Here is a 20,135-nt window from a genome sequence, read left to right on the forward strand (position 1 = left end):
CATTTAATTCAAGACAATAAGAGACTATTATACTTCTGCAATGGAAGTATTAGTATTATGCAACATAAATATGGTTATTGTACAAAGGCTCGTTTCTCCCTCCCCCATCAGCACAGGTCTGGAACCGTTATGATGCTCTTTATTCATTAGTTGACTTATCCATTGAATTGGAGCAAAATGCTATCTATTTATGATCCAATTAGCGAATTCTGATTTGGGACGTTTTGAGTAAGGTCTATCAATCTCTACTAGTTTATGTCTGTCACACTTCAGTTATCAAGCATTCAAATTTCTATGTCACCTGGTTCTAAAAAATAAATGTATAAACAAGAGAGCCAGTCTGGTCTCATTGCTCTAAACAAGGCTCACCAATTATACCTTGTGGCCTTAAAGGGACACAGCAAACTGCACACAGATACATTTTAAAAGCACTATATATTGCTCATTAAATCAAATAATTCTTTGCTTATAAAACAGCATATCCTCTGACCCAACGTTAGTAACAAAGGAGACCTGCCAGTAGTCAGTGACCTGTTGCCATTCTTACATCATTGTCTCAGTGCTTTTATGAATTTGTAATTGTCTTCCTGACTAAAATTGAAATGTCGATAATAAGTTTAAATAAAATGATGAGGCTAATTGAGCAAAGTTATATAACTTAGCCTGCAAACAAGTTGAGGCAGGCTGCACTATTAGATACCAACAAAACTTTCAGATAAGCAAGTATCAGGGCATCTTTGCTTTTGATGTGGATCACAGAACTATTTCTGGTTTGTGAATTTAAGAGGTCATTGAAAGCCTTACTGTGCTTCTGCTTAACAGTTAAAAGAACTGATGGTCACATTGGAGAAGACCAGGCAGGAACTGGATTCCACCAAGGTCAGGCTGAGCTCAACACAGCAGTCTCTTGCTGAGAGGGAGGCGCACCTTGCTAATCTACGGATAGAACGGAGAAAACAGCTAGAAGAAGTGCTAGAGATGAAGTAAGTACTTGCTGAAAAATTGTTTTTCTTTATCACATTAATTCTTTATAGATTTCGTGTAAAAGCAAAGAAAGGTGCTTACAAATTATAATAGCTTTATTTTGAATGTAAATGAAATTCACAATAGTTTCTCAGTAGTAATAAAATGTTGTTCAGTTTTATTTTACTAACAATTCATAGTATCACTAAAAGTGTGAGGAGATCATGGACGACTTTGTCACTAAGATTGAGAGCATCTGTTCAGCTGTCTCTCCACTTCCCTTCTTCCCCCTAGCTCATTAGGTTAAACTTTCCTGAAAGTTCCCCTCTACCCTGGTCCTGTACTTGCATCTTTCTCTTTCTCTGCTGTAGTTTCTCATGTCCTCGCTGAGCTCCTCTTGTCCATGGGATCCACCTCCTGCTCCCTTGATTCTATTCCCACCAACTGCTGACCCCCAACTTCTCTTCCTGGCCTAAATGTTAGCTGATACTGTTAACAGTTCTCTCTCTTCTGGGGTTGTCCCACTCCACTTAAAATCTGCCTTCATCACCCCCTCCTCAAAAAAAGTCCATGACACCTCTGTCCTTGCTAACTGCCACCCCATTTCCAACCTCCCTTTCCAATTCAGACTCCTTGAACATATTGCCGCCTTCCAAATCCATGGCCATCTCTCTTACAACTCATGTTTGAGTCCCTCCAATTGAGTTTCCGCTCCTGCCACAGTACTGCAATGGCCCTTATCAAAGTCATAAATTACATGCTATGTGACTGTGACAAAGATAAACTATCTCTCCTCCTCCTCCTCCTTGACCTGTCTGCAGCCTTTGACATGGTTGACCACACCATCCTTCTCCAACATCGCTCCTCAGTCATCCAGCTGGATGGGACTGCCCTCGTCTGGTTCCATTCTTATCTATCAAATCGTGACAAAGAATCACCTGCAATGGTTTCTGTTCCCGTTCTTGCACATTACCTCTGGTGAACACAGGAATCTGTTTTTGACCTCTTCCCATTTCTCATCTACATGTTGCCCCTCGGCGACATCATCTGAAGAAAAACTGCCAGGTTCCACATGCCTGTTGACAACATCCAACTCTACCATACCACTACCTCTCTTGACCCTTTCACTATCTCTAATTTGTCACTCTGCTTGTTAGACATCCAGTACTGGATGAACAGAAATTTTCTCCAACTAAATATTGAGAAGATTGAAGTCATTGTCTTCAGTCCCGGATTCTGCCCATCTCCTGCTGAAGCCCTCATCCATGCCTTGGTTATTTCTGGGCTTGACTATTCCAATGATCTCCTGGCTGGCCTCCCATCTTCCACCCTCCATAAATTTGAGCTTATCCAAACCTCTGTGCCTAACTCTCAAGTCCCATTCACCCGTTACCCCTATGCTCACAGTCTGGTAATGCTTCCATTGTAAAACTCTCATGCTTCTTTTCAAATCCTTCCATGGCCATGTCCTCCCATCTCTAACCTCCTCCAGCCTTATAACCGTCTGAGATCTCTGCGCTCCTCCAATTGTGACCTCTTGCACATCCACATTGGTGCTGTGCCTTTAGCTGCCTCAAATTCCCTCCCTAAACCTGTTCTCCTTTTCTTTCTCTACCTTTCCTCCTTTAAGACGTTTCTTAAAACCTACCTCTGATCAAGCTTTTGACCATCCGACCTAATATCATCGTATGTGGCTTGTAGTCAAATTTTGTTTCGTTAACACTCCTATGCAGTGATGTTTTACTACATTAATGGTGCTATATAAATGAATGTTCCATTAATTGAGTTTTTACATTGGTTGGAATGCTTTCTCATATTGTTATGCTCAATACGATGTTGGAATTGTTAATTTTGTTCTTCATGGAATTGTGGCCGATACAGCCATGAAGAACAATGTAACCTATATTCACCTGTTACAAAGTGTAAGAGTTGGTTACTGTTGGATTTGGCTCAACTTAGTAACAAATAGCTTTCTTAGTTGACACTGGAGTTGCAACTTGAAGTGCTTAAACAACTGTTCTGATTGCGTTGAATAAAACTGCTGCAGTTATAAATCATCAGAGACCACGATACTGAATTAAGTACAATGACGAAGCATATCTGTAAAAGTTAAATGTGGGTTAAAATTGTTCATGCGATTTATCTAATGCTAAATTACCTTCAGCTATTGCCATCATTGCAAAGATTTTATTCATGGTGTCCTCCAACAAAATTGAAAGAAATCATTGCAATTGTGTTGGTCAAACTGACTTGTCCTCCTTTGCTAAGATTGCATGAATAGTCAGTTGCTGTATGAAGCTTAATCATGCTGTCACTCCCACTTGTCGTCAACCAACCAGTTTTACATAGACTGGGATTAGATAATGTGTCACAGTCATCATACTGGGTAATTTTCAAATTATTCAATTGTCAAAGGTAAGAATATGTACCATGTAGGCCTGTAAATTCTCTTTTGTTGTTTCAAATCTGAACATGCTCAAAGTGTGGAACAAGTAGGATTTTCAAAACACAAAAACCTCTTAAAGTTGATTTGTTAGTAACTGATAAGGTTTGTAGAATAAATTGCTTTTCCTTTTATTATTAGTGAGGCCTATAATTTGTATACAGCTATTCAGTCACAGCAAACGTTATTCAATAGCTGAGTAAGGTGGTCAAGAAATCGTAGCTAACTACAAGAATCAGTGCCAATGAAATATATCTGCACATATGGGTTTCAGCAATTAACACATTCTGAGGCTTCTATGACTGCAGAAGTCTGATGAGATAAAAAGTGTCTAACAAGGTAAAACGTGTCGAGGGTGCTCTTGTATAAAGGTACAAAAACCTGAAATAAATACTTCAATAGCAAAATCATATTGCACTAATGGTCCCAGATCCATGCGTGGAACTTGGCTCCTTAGTCAGCAAATGTTTACTCTTCTGCGAGTGCAGGTGGCCAGACTCCTTTAATATCAAAATGACTGGGCAGTAAATTCATAAAGTGCCCAGCAAGTCTAATGGACTGTCTGAGCATTTTTTATACCTGGCTTCAGACCCTACCTAGTTTTAGCATATTCCAAGACAGCACCTTCCAAACCCGCAGCCTGTACCAACTAGAAGGACAAGGGCAGCAAATACATGGGAACACCACCACCTGCAAGTTCCCCTCCAAGTCACACACCATCCTGACTTGGAACTATATCGCCATTCCTTCACTGTCGCTGGGTCAAAATCCTGGAACTCCCTTCCTAATAGCACTGTGGGTGAACCTACCCCAAATGGCCTGCAGCGGTTCAAGAGGGCAGCTCACCACCACCTTCTCAAGGGCAATTAGGGATGGGCAATAAATGCTGGCCTAGCCAGCATCCCATAAATGAATAAAAAAAAGATTGAGGCAAAACTGCATTGACGCAAAAGTGACAACATAACTGCATCTTAAGCTAGTCCTAATAAAGGTGCCAAAGAAATCAATGTATTAAAAAGTGTGTCCTATTAAAATCTGTAATTTTTTTAATTTAACAGACTTTTAAATTCACGCTTTTATCTTCCCCTCAATTATCATCTTCCTGTCCTGATTATTGAAGCACTCTGGCAGATACTGAAATGATGCATCTTCAAAGATATATTTTGAAGAGGCAACAGGGAACTCTGATACACACTCCTTCCAACTGAGTACTGAACCTGGGGTTTCATTTTAAGAGAATGTTGTCTTCCCAGTCAACAGTTCGGTTGCATATTTCACCCTCTTTGTTCTGTAGTATCATCACTTTGGAGCATTCTGTATATCAGAACAGGAAACAGATAATGTTACATTAACCCAGTTCCAGCTCAACGTTGTACTTTCTCAAAATATCCCTGGGTAGTACTAAGCATCTCTGTATTTTCCTGTAAACTATGAGAAACTATGAACACAGCCTGTAAAAGGAAATAGTTGCAATTAGGCTGTTTTGTGGTATAAGAAATGTCATCTGGTTTTTAGCGAGTTTATTTATAAGGCCATGTGTAGCCCAGTTGCTCTCAAGTTTGAAGTGCTTACAGTAGCAATGAGTGGCCTGATCCAGAATGAGGTATGCATTTGTTTCTATGCAAAGAAAATTTTCAATAGTGTTTTCTTGTTCACACATGAATCTCTAGGCCATTTAGGTGCCTGGACATCGTGTTGGGATCCACAGCTACTCAGCAACATATTTAGAATGATAGGCAATGCTTTTCAGTCCAAGTAGGAGTTGAAATTTGCTGGGATGTTTGACTTTGACACAGCTCAAATTCTTGAAACTTTCTGTTCCAGCTGGTACTTATACCCAGATCACAGTAAAATCCTGTTCAGTAAATGTCACGTCGCTATGTTTTCAACAACCCACAGATACTAACGTTTTGGACTGACCTGCTGACAAGTTGGTGGACATTCTTCTTAGGCAGTCCCTCGGGAACGAGGATGACTTTCTTCCACTCCAGGGTTGTGGGTCCTTAGGTGATTGAATAGTTCAATTCTGGATCCGCACACACTGCCACAGGTGGGGCAGGTGGTATTTGGTGAGGTGAGTGAATGGGATGCTTGAAATTCCGAATGTTTCTTCCGTTGTTTGCACTTGGTCACTGCCTGGGCATGTCGACATTGTTCGAACTGGCTGGCACTGTCGCGGATGCTTCTTCATTTTGTGTGGTCACGGGCAAGAGATTCCCACGAATCGGTGAAAATGTTGCATTTTTTCAGGGAGACTTTAAGGACATCCCTGTAGCGTTTCCTCTGCCCTCCTGGTAGCCTCTTGCCGTGATGGAGCTCGGAATAGAAAGCTTGTTTTGGGAGTCTTGTGTGAGGCATGTGCGGCATGTGGATGATGTGGCCCGCCCAACGTAACTGCCTAGCCACAGCCGATACTTGGGATGTTGGCCTGAGAGAGGACACTGATATTGGAGCGCCTGTCCTGCCACTGATTTTGCAGGATCTTGCGGAGGCACCGCTGGTGATATCTCTCCAGGACTTTGAGATGTCTGCTGTACAGTGTCCATGTTTCCGATGCATGCAGGAGGGCAGGTAATACTGCAGCACCTGTAGACCATGAGCTTGGTGCTAGGTTTGAGCTCTTTGTTGTCAAACACTCTTTTTCTCAGACAACCAAAGGCTGCACTGGCACACTGGAGACGATGCTGAGTTTCATCGTTGATGTCTGCCCTTCCTGAGAGGAGGCTCCCAAGGTATGGGAACTGATCCACATTGTCCAGTGGTTCACCTTGGATCTTGATAGTTGGAGGGCAGTGTTACACTGCGGGAGCAGGCTGGTAGAGGACCTTTGTCTTCTGGATGTTTAGCTTAAGGCCCGTTCTTTCATACGCCTCCATGAATGCATCCACGAGGGTTTGAAGTTCAGCGGCTGAGTGTGTGCATACGCAAGCATTGTCAGCATACTGCAGGTCGATGACAGAGGTTGGAGTGGCCTTGGTTCTGGACTGGAGGCGACGTAGGTTTGATAGTTTGCCTCTCGTCCTGTAGTGTAGATCTGTTCCGGCAGGGAGCTTCAAGGAGATAATGTGGAATGTTGCGTCCTTACTTGACTCACCAAGTGGTGTACTTCAGAGGTGGCTTCCTTCCCCCAAATAGATTTTCTTTCCTTCCACATATAATAATGCCAAAGCTATTAAAAGTTCCTTCTAAAGAAAACCTAAACATGAGATTGTGATTTGAACTTGTATCTATTTAACTGCCTAGCTGTAAGACTCATCATTTTCTCTGAGACTGAAAATGGAGGAAGACCGAACTCTATTGTAGCAGTTGGTTTGTTAGGGGTTAGGAGTTAGGGAAAACCCATGAAGATTAATGCAGTGGAGGTCAGTTATGCTAAATAACATATTTTGAAGAATTTTGAAAAATAGCAACTTATGAATTTAGCATCTTCAGAAAACAGCTAAATAATACAGCTAATGCTATTTAAATTATTTTTATTGTGTTGGATAATAATAGGATTAAGGAAGTTTTTGGACAAGTAATTCCATACTGCAACAGTTGACAAAGAATTTTGAATGGTTATTCTGTGCACATGGGAAGTGATGTCCAAACATAATGCACTGCTTCATTGTGCATGTTGTTATGTTGCTGAAATATACATTTCAAATATGAGTAATTACTGAAATCTGTTTACAGCCAGCTAAGTCACGTTGCATAATCTATTTGTGGGTGAACATTTAAAGGTAAAGCTTTGCGTAATAAATTGATCAAGAAAATGTATTAACGCATATTTTTTAAAAAAACTTGTAATCACTTTTTTTTTGGATTGTCCATCTGGAAGTGGAATACTCTCGATAGAAAGGGAATTGCCCTCAAGTAGTTAGTTTGTAGAATTCATGCTGGGAACATAAAGTCATATCCACAGTTAAATACTTCACGACACACAAAACAGCAGGATGTTGATACAACTGTGACTTCCACAGGAAGTTATTTGAATTGTAGCAGACATTCTTAAAAAACCACCTACTTGGTGGAAGGTCTCCTATGACAATGTTTGCACCTAAGCAGACCTGTAAGACAACTGTCCTTGACCAGTTATTTTCACACAAGCCTGCAAACATTGTAAAGATTAGAGGAAACCCAAACAAAGGCTTTGTTCACAGTGTAGATGATATATATTGGAGCAAGGTGAGGTAATTCTTATGTGAAAGGATCTAGCTAATGGGCAGAAAGCAGTAAAACTCCTGTGAATAAGAATGTATCCAAGTTCAGTGGTCATTTATTTGGCAGTAAAAACTTAAATCAATTTTTTTTAAAAAGTGCGGTTGCTATGACATTGTTGCAGTGCTTATTGACCCAGAATTTGTAGGCGGTTTCGACAGCGAACTGTCAGCGTCATTACCACTCTGAATCTGACTGCGACAGCAGGATTTAGCGCACAGATGAATGCAATAGGCTGCACACTGGACCTGCCCCCCTTCCACCCCACCCTCCCCCCACTACCCCGAGCCAGCAATCCACAGAATCAATTGATCTGTTGAGAACCTCCTCTTTGCTCTCGCATCACTGTCACAAACCCCATAAAAAGTTAAACCTTGTTCAAAGAGGTGTAACTAGGTTTCAAAAGTGATCATGTCTTAAAAAAGATGTGGAATATTGTTCATTTGTCTCCATTATGATTAATTACTAAATATTTAAAATATTTTATTAAAAAATTCAAGTTTACATGGTGTTTCAACTTCTACCTTCATCCCATGCGGATGTCCCAATCTTTATTACGCTCTGTGTAAAATTTTTTAAAAGTGATTTGATTTTAGTGCTTTTCATTTCCTGGTTTGCTGTCTGTGAGAATTCTTTAATATCATTGGCTGCTTGGGCAGCTTGATGACATCACTGCAGCTCCATACAAGAAATCCCCATTAAAGAATGCGACAATCAATTGCACATCGAGAGAGACAATGTTTTTGCGACAAGGATGACGAGATCTGGGGTGGCATAGTGGCGCAGTGGTTAGCACCGCAGCCTCACAGCTCCAGCGACCCGGGTTCAGTTCTGGGTACTGCCTGTGCAAAGTTTGTAAGTTCTCCCTGTGACCGCGTGGGTTTCCGCCGGGTGCTCTGGTTTCCTCCCACAGCCAAAGACTTGCAGGTTGATAGGTAAATTGGCCATTGTAAATTGCCCCCAGTGTAGGTAGGTGGTAGGAGAATGATGGGGATGTGGTAGAGAATATGGGATTAATGTAGGATTAGTATAAATGGGTGGTTGTTGGTCAGCACAGACTCGGTGGGCCGAAGGGCCTGTTTCAGTGTTGTATCTCACTATCTCTATCTCTATCTCTGAGTATGGCTTTCTTCAAGGTCAGCAGTGAGCACCCTGGCTTCGCCGGTGACAGCAAAGTCTAGGCCATTGTGTTTGAAACATATTCCCAAAGTGTACCATCGGACCATAGTCATATAATGCCAGTATATTATTTTGATGAAGTACTGTTGTATTTTGGGGGCTGGCAACAGAGTAACAACCACTATATAATAAAATGGTATAAAAGCAAAATGCCTTTTAAATAAATTATATAATAGAATAGTAATAGAGAGATACAGCACTGAAACAGGCCCTTCGGCCCACCGAGTCTGTGCCGACCAACAACCACCCATTTATACTAATCCTACATTAATACCATATTCCCTACCACATCCCCACCATTCTCCTACCACCTACCTATGCTAGGGGCAATTTACAATGGCCAATTTATCTATCAACCTGCAAGTCTATGGCTGTGGGAAGAAACCGGAGCACCCGGCGGAAACCCACGCGGTCACAGGGAGAACTTGCAAACTCCACACAGGCAGTACCCAGAACCGAACCCGGGTCGCTGGAGCTGTGAGGCTGCGGTGCTAGCCACTGTGCTGCCCATAATGACTTAAATTAGCTTTAGAAATAGCAATAGCCTCTTTGTCTGGTGTTGAAAAATGTTTAATGCAAAATCGAGGCAAATGCATTTTTGTTTGTAAATAAATTAATTGGAATATTGAAGATTGTGGTGGGAAGGTCTATTTTGAAAAAAATTTGCAAGTGTTAACTTCATGTGAATGGTGCTCTGAAAAATGCCGTTTGATTACTTTTTTGAACTTTTGAGAAACATATTTGATCAGATTTTAGTGGACGTCAATTTATCCCACCTTTTCGTGACAAATTCTGCCACAGATACCTTATTGGGTTCAGTAGTGTCAGCCTTTCCTTTTTAAAAAGTCTGAATGCCTTTGCAAGTTGTCTCTCATTACCCTATATCCACTTGTACAAGTGTATAACCCACTGATACAGCAATAGCATCCCTTATGATCAGAACTGGATTGTTCGTCCTTTTGCGCATAGATTTATTCAGTCCCTTTGAAGCAAGGCAAAATTAACATGAGATCAGGCAAAGCTTGGTTTGAATCATTAAGCTACTTTATTCTGCAGTAAGGTGAACTTGTGAAGTAATAATTGTGTCCACATCCACATAGTTCAATCGATGCAACATAGCCAATGTCCCAGGCTGATTGCCTCTTAGATAAGCCTGCAGCTTCCCTTTGTACCTCCCTTGGCATCCTTCGAATGGCCCATTGAGGCACTTGTTGCTGTTTTCTGACATGAAGCAATCCCAACTGCCCCATCCTACTCTCTCACTGACCTTCCCATCTAGTGTGCCTGCTGGAGACTAATCTTTCCAATCACCTCTCTATCTAACTCATCCCTACTAGTGTTCGCCCTTTGGACTCTGCCAGTGGATCAACTATCAACGCCCTTCTCCGCATCTCCCTCCAGAATGTCCGTTCATTGTGAACAAGGCCCTGGCCATCCATAATTTATTGTGCATGATTGTATCAACATGGACTTGATGGAAACCTGGCTGAGGGATGATGAGACCTTCCGCCGAAGTGAAACCTCCCTGCTTGGCTATACTTTGCACCACTCGCCTAGCTCAGACCATGATGGTGGTGTGGCTGTTATGACCAAATCACATCTTGTTCTATACCTCTAATCCTGGGACTTTTGCCTCTTTTGAGCATCTCACTTTGTTCCACCCCTTGCCTCTCATCTAAAATCCTTGTTCTCTACCGCCCACACAAGTACCATAAAAAAAAAAATTCTCACTGACATTTTCACTGATTTCTTGTCTCAGCCTCTGCACCAAGCGACTTCTAATCATCTGTGATTTCAGCCTTCATTTCAATTCATTCTGCCCTCCCTCTTGAGTTTACTGGCCTCTGATCTTCCCTAAACCCCCCCCTCCATATAAGCTCACCAATCCATATTCACAGCTAGCTCCTTAACCTCGTCATCTCACGTGGCCTCACTATTCCCATTGTGTCAGTCACAGGCAAGGCCATCTCTGATAACCCTGCCTATTTTGAGGACTTCCTGTGTCAGCGACTTCTCTGTTGCAGCAGCTGGGCTGCCTTTTAGATGTAGTTGCTTTGTGTTTTTTCACAGATCGAGATCTGAAACATTCTAACAGAATCCGTTCTCAATTACAGAAGCAAGTGACCAAATTGCTTTCATTTGTAGTTTGAGGAAACACCACCAAAGCTAGCTCATTAGCATCATAGCTTCTAAAACACATTTAATTCAACTTTTTTTCTTTCAAATATTTCTCTAAAAATGGTCACAGCTTGCAGAACACCCCAGAAACCATGCACTGCAATGAAGCTTGTTCAATGATATGTAGCCCCTTTGCCTTCTCCCCTTGACCTCTTGCAATAACTTACTGCATGACAGGATATATCTGCACCATCTTACAGGCCCCAAATTGCTGATGTTGCTCTTGTAGATATTTCCCCACATAGCCCAAGCTTCATTCCAGAACGGTAGTGGGGTGCAGCTTCTGGCTTTGCCTGCACCATCTTGCAGGCCCCAAAGCACATGAAGGGGGGGGAAAATGCAGGGCTAAGGGGAAAGGGTGGGGCTGCGGGGGTGTGGGGAGGTGGGACTGGATAAATTGCACATGGTGCAGGCTGAAATGAAGCTATATAACTGTCTCATTACCATACGATCTACTAAGAGACCAGCCATAGTTCTCCATTTGACCTCGCCTGGGCCTGGCTGACCAGTTTGATGTTAGAACCCCATGAGGCATCTGATCTCCTACTCATGCAATGTCTTACCTGTGTTTGCGAGGCTATCAAATAATAAGCAAGCATGCCTGGCTATTTGAAAGCTTTATAGCCTGATCCAGGGAACCAAATTCTTAAATTGTTTGGAATTATCTTGTGAAAGGTGTCCCTTAACATTAAACAACATAGATATCTGCCATGTGAGCTCGATAGCCATTTCACTTTTAAGTGCTGCCTGAATTCTTACCAAGTTTCTTAAAATTCTTATGCATGCTTTAAGCATTAAGTCATAATGCCTAATACTATGCTAGCCCATACAATTGGTGGGATTAACACGATGAAACATTGCAACAGCTTTTCTGCTTTGTGACGTCATGAATTGGTTGGCCAATTCATTTTTGTCCCATGTGGTGACTTCAAATGCCTAAATGAACTACCACTATTATCTATACTATCTTTAAAATTTGGAACATTATACAAGCAATAAGAAGGTGAACCCCAAGTTCTGTGATTTTGCTTCCAGGATTTATGGCTGATGCATGCTTCTCTAACATAAAAATAATGGACATGCTACTCTACCCCAGCCAAGTGGGTCATCTTACTCAAGAAAGGATGTGAAGGCTTTAGAGAGGGAGCAGAAAAGATTTATGAGAATGGTTCCAGGGATGAGGGACTTCAGTTACATAGATTGGAGAAATTAGGGTCGTTCTCCTTAGAGAAGGGAAGGTTGAGAGGAGATTTGATTGAGGTGTTCAAAATCATGGGGGGTCTGGACAGAGTAGATTGAGAGAAACTGTTCACATTGACGGAAGGGTCGAGAAGTAGAGGACACAGGTTTAAAGTGATTGGCAGAAGCACCAAAGGCAACATGACGAAAAACATTTTTAGATAGTGAGTGGTTAGAATCTGGAATGCACTGCCTGAAAGGAAGGTGACGGCAGATTCAATTGTGGCTTTCAAAAGGGAATTGGAGAAGCACCTGAAGGGGAAAGAAAAAATCCAGGGCTACGGGGGTGTTCAGTTACACAGAGGCAGATGGGAGTTTTGGGCAGCAGGAATGCACTACACCCCATGCAGGAAGACACAGCCCTGTGCGCCTTGCCTATAATAAGGTCACATAGTTCAGTGCCTTGCTGAGGACAGCGACAGCCACTTATTGTGCACAGCTACCTCATCCAAATGGTGTATGCAGAGGTGGAAGCAACTTGTGATAGAACCCTGAAGCAGCACCCGTCTACCGTTCTGAGATGAAGATGGGTGCGTGTGCTGGACTAACTGCAAGATACAACACTGCCAATTCAAGACAAACCAGATTTCCAGCCTGGGCTCCCGGACTGAATGTAGTTCAGCAAGCAAGTTGACGCACCTCGGTGGAGAGAGCATGCTGTAGGGCTCACAAGCAAGGGATCTAAAGGAGGGGATGGAGAAATGCCATGTATCATGATCTTTTGACTATTTTTCAAGAGTTAGGATTTGAAAGAAAAAGAATTCATCTAAAACTTATGTTTTAAAAAGTAGCATATGTGAGCAAGTTTAAAAATAGGGCCCGAGATAGTAAATAACTAGCTCAAACTTAGAATGCAGAGAAGTTAGTGCGTTTAAGTTACAGAATCATAGAATGGTTACAGGACAGGAGGCTAATTTTTTTATTCGTCCATGGGATATGGACGTCGCAGGCTATGCCAACATTTATTGTCTATCCCTAATTGCCCTGAAAAGGTGGTGGTGAGCCGCCGCCTTGAACTGCTGCAGTCCTTGGGGTGTAGGTACACCCACAGTGCTGTTCAGAAGGGAGTTCCAGGATTTTGACCTAACGACAGTGAAGGAGCGGTGATATATTTCCAAGTCAGGATGGTGTGTGGCTTGAAGGGGAACTTGCAGGTGGTGGTGTTCCATGCATCTGCTGCCCTGTCCTTCTAGGTGGTAGAGGTTGTGGGTTTGGAAGGTGCTGTCAAAAGAGCCTTGGTGAATTGCTGCAGTGCATCTTGTAGATAGTACACACTGCTGCCACTGCGCGTCGGTGATGGAGGAAGTGAATGTTGAAGCTGGTGGCTGGGGTGCCAATCAAGCGGGCTGCTTTGTCCTGGATGGTGTCGATCTTCTTGAGTGTTCTTGGAGCTGCACCCATCCAGGCAAGTGGAGAGTCTTCCATCAAACTCCTGACTTGTGCCTTGTGGATGATGGACAGGCTTTGCGAAGTCAGGAGGTGAGTTACTTGCCGCAAAATTCCCAACCTCTGACCTGCTTTTGTAGACACAGCATTTATATGGCTACTCCAGTTCAGTTTTTAGACAGTGGTAACCCCCAGTATGTTGATAGTGGGGGAATTCAGCGATGGTAATGCCATTGAATATTAAGGGAAGATGATTGGATTCTCTCTTGTTTGAAATGGTCATTGTTTGGCACTTGTGTGGCACAAATGTTACTTGCCACTTATCTGCCCAAGCTGGGATGCTTTGCAGGTCTTGCTGCATATTGACATGGGCTTCAGTATTTGAGAAGTCGTGAATGGTGCTGATTGTGGAATCATCAGCCAACATCCCACTTCTGAAATTTTACACAGAGCGGCGGCGTCAAGAAATGGCCATCTTCCCCAGGCCAATCAAGGCCCTTAAGTAGCCAATTAACTGCCACGTAAGGGCCTCCTCCTGCCACCGCAGCTATTTTTCCCTTGGCGGCTGGACTGCAAAAGCCCCAACAGCCCTGTCTGCTAAAACCAGGCAGTCTTCTTGCAGTCTAGTGGGGGGGCCTCCTAATCGGGCACCCTGTGCCCCACGGAGGGCTGTCCCCAAAGCCCCAAACACCTCCACAACACTTTCTCTCTCTCTCCCCCCCCCCCCCCCCCACCCACCCCCCACACCAGCCAATCCCCCCTTGCCTCATCGGGCCCGGCCAATTGTCCCCGGTGAGGCCCTAAAAACTTCCCTGAATTCCAGGGCCTTCCTCTTGCTTCCAATGGCTGGGTGTAGTCCCAGCAGTGGCCTCCGCTCCTGGTGGCGTTGCTGGGACTAAGAGCTGCTGGCCTGCTTATTAGCCGGCAGCTCCATTAGGCAGTACATCCTGTGTCAAGGAGGTGCAAGTCCCACCCAAGACCAATTAAAGGCCTGGGGAGCGAAAAATCCTGGCCTGGCTGCCCTGGCGCGGTAGAGGTGGGCTCACCACTGACCTATCGGCCGGTGGGTGGAGCCTCCCTTCCAACGTAAAATTCCGGCCAATATATATTCTTTAAAGGATGCCCTAGGTTCAAACCCAGAATAGTAAAGATATGTCCATATGATTTTAAACTTTACTAAGTTTTTTTTCTGCAAACCCTTTCTGAAATGGCTTGTGTTTGTAACATTTGTGTGCTATTTATAAAGCTGTGCACAAAAACATGACATTTTCTTAAGGCAACTCGCCCTACCCATATGTGAACAAAATTAATAAGCATCAGAGAAATATCCTCGAGTGTTCCTTTAAGGACTGTTCTAAGTGCTTAATCCTTTTTTAATGTGAAATTGTATTTTTTTATTTCATTTAGCACTTCCCCTTAAAATATAAGGTTATATACTGCTATAAATTTAGGTTTTTCTCCCCAAGTGGCCACAATTTGGAAAAATTGATATAAATACTAAGCAGTAAAATTTATTGACTTGGATAGAACCGTATTCACAGCAAGGTTCCAAAATGCCATTTAGAGACCCATGCATCAAATTGAGCAATTGTAGTTTTTACTTTTAGGATTTTTTATTTTTAGAGATTGTTCTGTGCGCTTGCATTGTCTCTGAAAACCCAGCAAAGTATTTTAATTGAAAATGTTTCCAAGTCATATCTCTGTTCCTGGCTGAAATCTATTCATAGTGAGATAACAACAGCAACACATTAAACTAGCTAAGACTTTCCTTAAAATTAAATTCAGTGAGAACTTGAGAATGTAAAGAGTTTAAACATGGCTTGGGGCATTTCTAATAATTTTTGCTTGGAATGTGGTCATGTCAGAGTTTATACGGCGAATTAATATGAATAGGTTACAGAATCTCAAATTTCAGTGCACTAATGGTATGTTTTTAGGCAATAGTTTTGTTTGGTCCACCTTTTGCCCCTCCAAATTTTCTCTCCTGAAGGTGATGACATCCTGACAGTGACAGTCTTCGATTACTTCCCACAAGTACCCACTGTTCATGTGTGAGCTTTTAATGAATGTCAGGAAGCTATCTGATTATGAAAGCATCACTTTGGCAGTTTCTGTTCTGTCCTCGTAGGGATCACTGAATAGTGATCAGGAGCAGAAAACTTGGTTGATTTTTGTTTGAGTTCCCAAGTTAGGAGACAGGCCAATTGTGCTACCCTGGGACTATTGCAGCACAGTTCATACTCTTTAAATGCGAGAGGAAGTGTTAAAATAACATGTTAAAGAAGCCTGTCATTTTAAAATTTTTTTAAAACTGAATTTTGATCTTTCACAATCATGGCATTTTATGTTATGGTGCCACTTAGCTTCCCATTACCATCTGACATAGTTTCAACCCTAAATTGTAGGCTCCATTTTAAAAAAAGGCACACTGAGACTTGACTGTCTATATGATTTCTTAGTTCTAATTATTTTTATGTTTTACCAGGTATCATGGACTGAATTTTATTTCGGCAGCGAGGGTCCCGGCAACAGGCTGGAAAGAATGTGGGGGGGGGCGGGAGGTCAACTCCACCTCGGCCATTTGTTGAACCCCCGGCCGTATTCAACGGCGGGCAGGCAATTAACTGCCCATCATCTGATATGCCATCTCTTTTAAGGGACAAAATCCCGCCCCAAGAACCGCTGGTCAATCAGAGGGCTGGCAGCTCAGCAGTGCCACTGGGAACAATGGCCACTGCTGATACTGCAGAAGGCCCAGAGCAGCAGCTATGGAGGAGCCCCTAGAATTAAGGCAAGTGGGGTCGGGCTTACCGGGGCCATTCAGGCAGACCCTGGCGAACATTGGGGGAAGCTGTTAGTGAGGGCAGGTGGGAGGGGGTCTTTCAGCAAGGGCAGCCCTTCATGGTCCCACAGGGTGCCCACTCAGGAGACCCGCCCCCATCTGCCAAACCCACAGGGAGGCAAACCAGCTTTTACTGGGCAGCCTCCCTATGTGGCGGAGGGCTTCCTCAACGAGTTGAAATCTCGGCAGAAAGAGGCCTTTAAGTGGCCTTAATTGGCCTCTGGGCAGAAAGGCTGTCCTCGACCTTCACCGACTCTGGTATAATTGTATTGCATCGGGAACGCACCCAGCAATTCGCCTGCACCCCCGCCCCCCCACCTACCTTCACTCGGTATTCTATGACCTACCCCCTCCGCCACCCAGCCTGTCCCAAGAGGGCTGGTAAAATCCAGCCCAATGTCTCTTTCTCTGACATTTTGGGTGTATTTTAACAGTATACAGAAAGCCATACATAATTAATATTACTTTGAGTTCCTTCTATTCCCTCATTTTTCAAAACAAAATATTTTTAATTTTCCTTTTATCTTTTGATGTCTCAGGATATTTATTATTTCTCCAGCTAAAAAAAAGATGCTGAAGTTGTGATTAGAAGGCCCACAGGGTAGATGTCTCCATCATTAATTGTCGTTCCCTTCTTTTGTGGTGAACCTGTTTTTTGCTGAGTGCCTCATCTGCCACCCCTCACCCACCCTGGACTCAACAATTCATAGTGGGGCATTGAAGATGTAACTCGTTCTCTACCATTTTGTGCCATGTACAGCACTGGAGCTCTAATCCATTGCAATACCACACTACCACTCACTGTATGAAAACTACTGAACTTCATTTTACATGACAATCATGCAATAGCTTTTAAAGCCCTCTCAATATCCATTATCATTGGATAAATCACTAGTGGAAAGGTTACTTTCTTTTTAGGGTCTCTGTAATATCTGTAATAAAAAAACAAAGTTATGAAATGTTGTGACTGCAGCGGGAGCAACGCACTGTCAATTCAGTCCCGTCACTCCACAGGTCAGCAGATTATTGAAGTTTTCCCACCCAACCGGGAAAACAGCCAAATCAAACACTCTAGTAATGCCTGGAATAAAACAGACCAAACCAGGTATCTTTAGACAACAACAAATTAACTACTTATTAAAAACTAAATCTTAAACACTATTAAGATAAACCTATGTCTAAAGACCTTTATAACTTATTTTAATCTAATACCCCCATTCACACACATTCATGCAAAAATAATAGTAGTTAACCGGTTTTAAAAGTAGTGTTTTTAAAAATGAGCTGTCTCTTAAGAATAAATAAAACAAATATGTCTTTGTGGATTACGTTCCTGGTGGATGAGGTATTCTAATGTGGAAATAGTCAAAGGCTACTCAAAGTCTTCACGTGGATTTGATGCAGTAGTCGATTCTTAATAGACATTCAACTCTTCAACTGCAGTAGGCATTAAACAGTTCTTTGAACGATGAGCAGAGCAATACAAGCGGTTTCTTGAAAAACCTTCTTTAGGGAATTAACGTGGCCTGTAGCTCCTTGTAGAATTTCTGCAGAGAGAGAATAAACAGCTCCTTTCTCTTGAGTATGCCTCGCTGGTGAGTCTGGTTCAAACTGGTTTTTGCCAGTTATACTCACAGTCAAATGGAAATGTTACACCATGTGATCCCTCTCTCCTGCTGTTGCCTAGGTAACAAAATGTAGCTGTGGCACACTGTGTCTCAGAAATTCCAGAACTTTCTCTCCCTTTAAAGGTGTACTGTTTTTAACAGTTTTAAAGGCACATACTTTTTTTTAATCCGAGGAGAAAAATAATACAAGTCAGTGACAAAAATAATGCAAGTACACTGAATAAATGTTTGTTAAATGTAGCATTAAAGAAAGGCAAAAGATCATTAAAGTTTCCATAACTATTCATTCAGTGCTTATTTCCTCAAGGATTACCAAATCTGTGTTGAGCTGATTAGTAAGCTGGAACTTTTTGTTCTGGAACAAAAAAAAAAGTGATGTTGAAAGCATATGGAGAATCATCAAGAAAGCTGTTTAAAACAAGTCCATATAAGTACTTGGCTTAGTTAAATGTATAAGTTAGGATTGGTTTGATGACAGCGATGAGGAAATCAGAGTGCTTCTGCCTTCTATGCATACTGCTCACCTCTCCTGGATTCATGACAAAAGCTGTTTGTTGAAGAGGACTGCATTCCAACAATTAAAGCAGCAAGCTCAAACTAATCTTCCCTTTATAAAGGAAGATGAATGCTGAGGTATTGCATGCAGCCACTGACTAAAAGAACTTGAAATGTTTCAGCAATGAACTAAAGGCTGTGTTTGGACTGAAAACAAGTGGCACAGTCTCTGTTCTGAGTGAAGGTCCAACAAAGTTGATAAATTGCCAAGCAGTAATGTTGCAACACTGGGCACCACACCTTAGGATGGATATATTGACATTGGAGGGAGTACAGCATAGATTTACTAGAATGCTACCTGGACTCCAAGGGCTAAATTATGAGAAGAGATTACACAAACCAGTGTTGTATTCCATGGAATTTAGAAGGTTAAGGGGTGATTTGTTTGACGTTTTCAATTTATTAAGAGGAACTGATAGGGTAGAGAGAGAGAGAGAGAAAAGCTATTTCCACCAGTTGGGGAGTCTAGGACCTGGGGGCATAGCCTAAAAATTAGAGCCTGGCATTTAAGGAGTGAAGTTAAGAAACACTTCCACACCGAAAGGGTGGTAGAAGTTTGGAACTCTGTTCTGAACATGGCAGGTGATGCTAGGTCAATTAATTTTAAATTTGAGATTGATATTTTTCTGTTAAAGAAAAAAAGAGCTTGCATTTATATAGTGCCTTTCACAACCACAGGACATCCCAAGATACTTTACAGCCAATGAAGTACTTTTGAAGTGTAATCACTCTTTCAATGTAGGCAACACGAGCGAATTTGTGCTCAGCAAGCTCCCACAAACAGCAGTGTGATAATGACTAGACAATCTATCTTTGTAATGTTAATTTAGGGATAAATATTGACCAGGGCACCAGGGATAACTCCCCTACTCTTCTTTGCATTAGTGCCATGGGGCATTTTACGTCCACCTGAGAGGACAGACAGGGCCTTGGTTTAATGTCTCATCCAAAAGATGAAAACTCCGACAGTGCAACATTCCCTCAGTACTGCACTGGTGTGTCAGATCTGATTTTTGTGGTCAGGTTCTGGAGTAGGACTCAAACTCTCAACCTTCTGACTCAGAGGCAAGCTTGCTACCAACTGAGCCATGGCTATTTGCCGCATATCTCTTAATACCTTTGGTTAAGGTGGAGTAATATCACTGATCAGCCATGATCTCATTGAATGCTGAAACAAGCTCAAGGGGCGACATTGCTTACTACTGTTTCTATATTTCACCAAGTCCTCAACTGTCCTCCTGCCATGTCTTATGATACGCTAAACAACTATCTGTGCAAGACCACTACAGTAAAATCTGATTCAGGAATACTTTACAATATCTAATGGAATTGCATCTCTGTTTGATTGACCCATCATGGCCAATTTGTTCTCTAAGCATCCAGGAGGCACCATAGGCCATCAGCAGCAGAATTGTATTCCATCACAATCCGTAACCTCATGGACAGGCATATTCCTCACACTAGTATTACCATTACACCGGGGGATCAACCCTAGTTCAGTGAAGAATGCAGAAGAGAATCC

At 42.4% G+C, this 20,135-nt stretch overlaps 1 protein-coding gene across 5 annotated transcripts in view; it reads left to right on the forward strand.

Annotated features, from left to right (window-relative positions):
- Positions 1-20,135, forward strand: part of LOC137380089 (ERC protein 2) — a 966,513-nt gene that overhangs the window by 583,737 nt on the left and 362,641 nt on the right. For all 5 annotated transcript variants that reach the window (XM_068051709.1, XM_068051708.1, XM_068051713.1 and 2 more), the window contains one exon: positions 823-983. In XM_068051709.1, the coding sequence (XP_067907810.1) occupies positions 823-983 (161 nt within the window). The remainder of the gene's footprint in view (positions 1-822; positions 984-20,135) is intronic.

The sequence above is a fragment of the Heterodontus francisci genome, chromosome 19 (assembly GCF_036365525.1).
Source record: "Heterodontus francisci isolate sHetFra1 chromosome 19, sHetFra1.hap1, whole genome shotgun sequence".
Lineage (NCBI taxonomy): Eukaryota > Metazoa > Chordata > Chondrichthyes > Heterodontiformes > Heterodontidae > Heterodontus > Heterodontus francisci.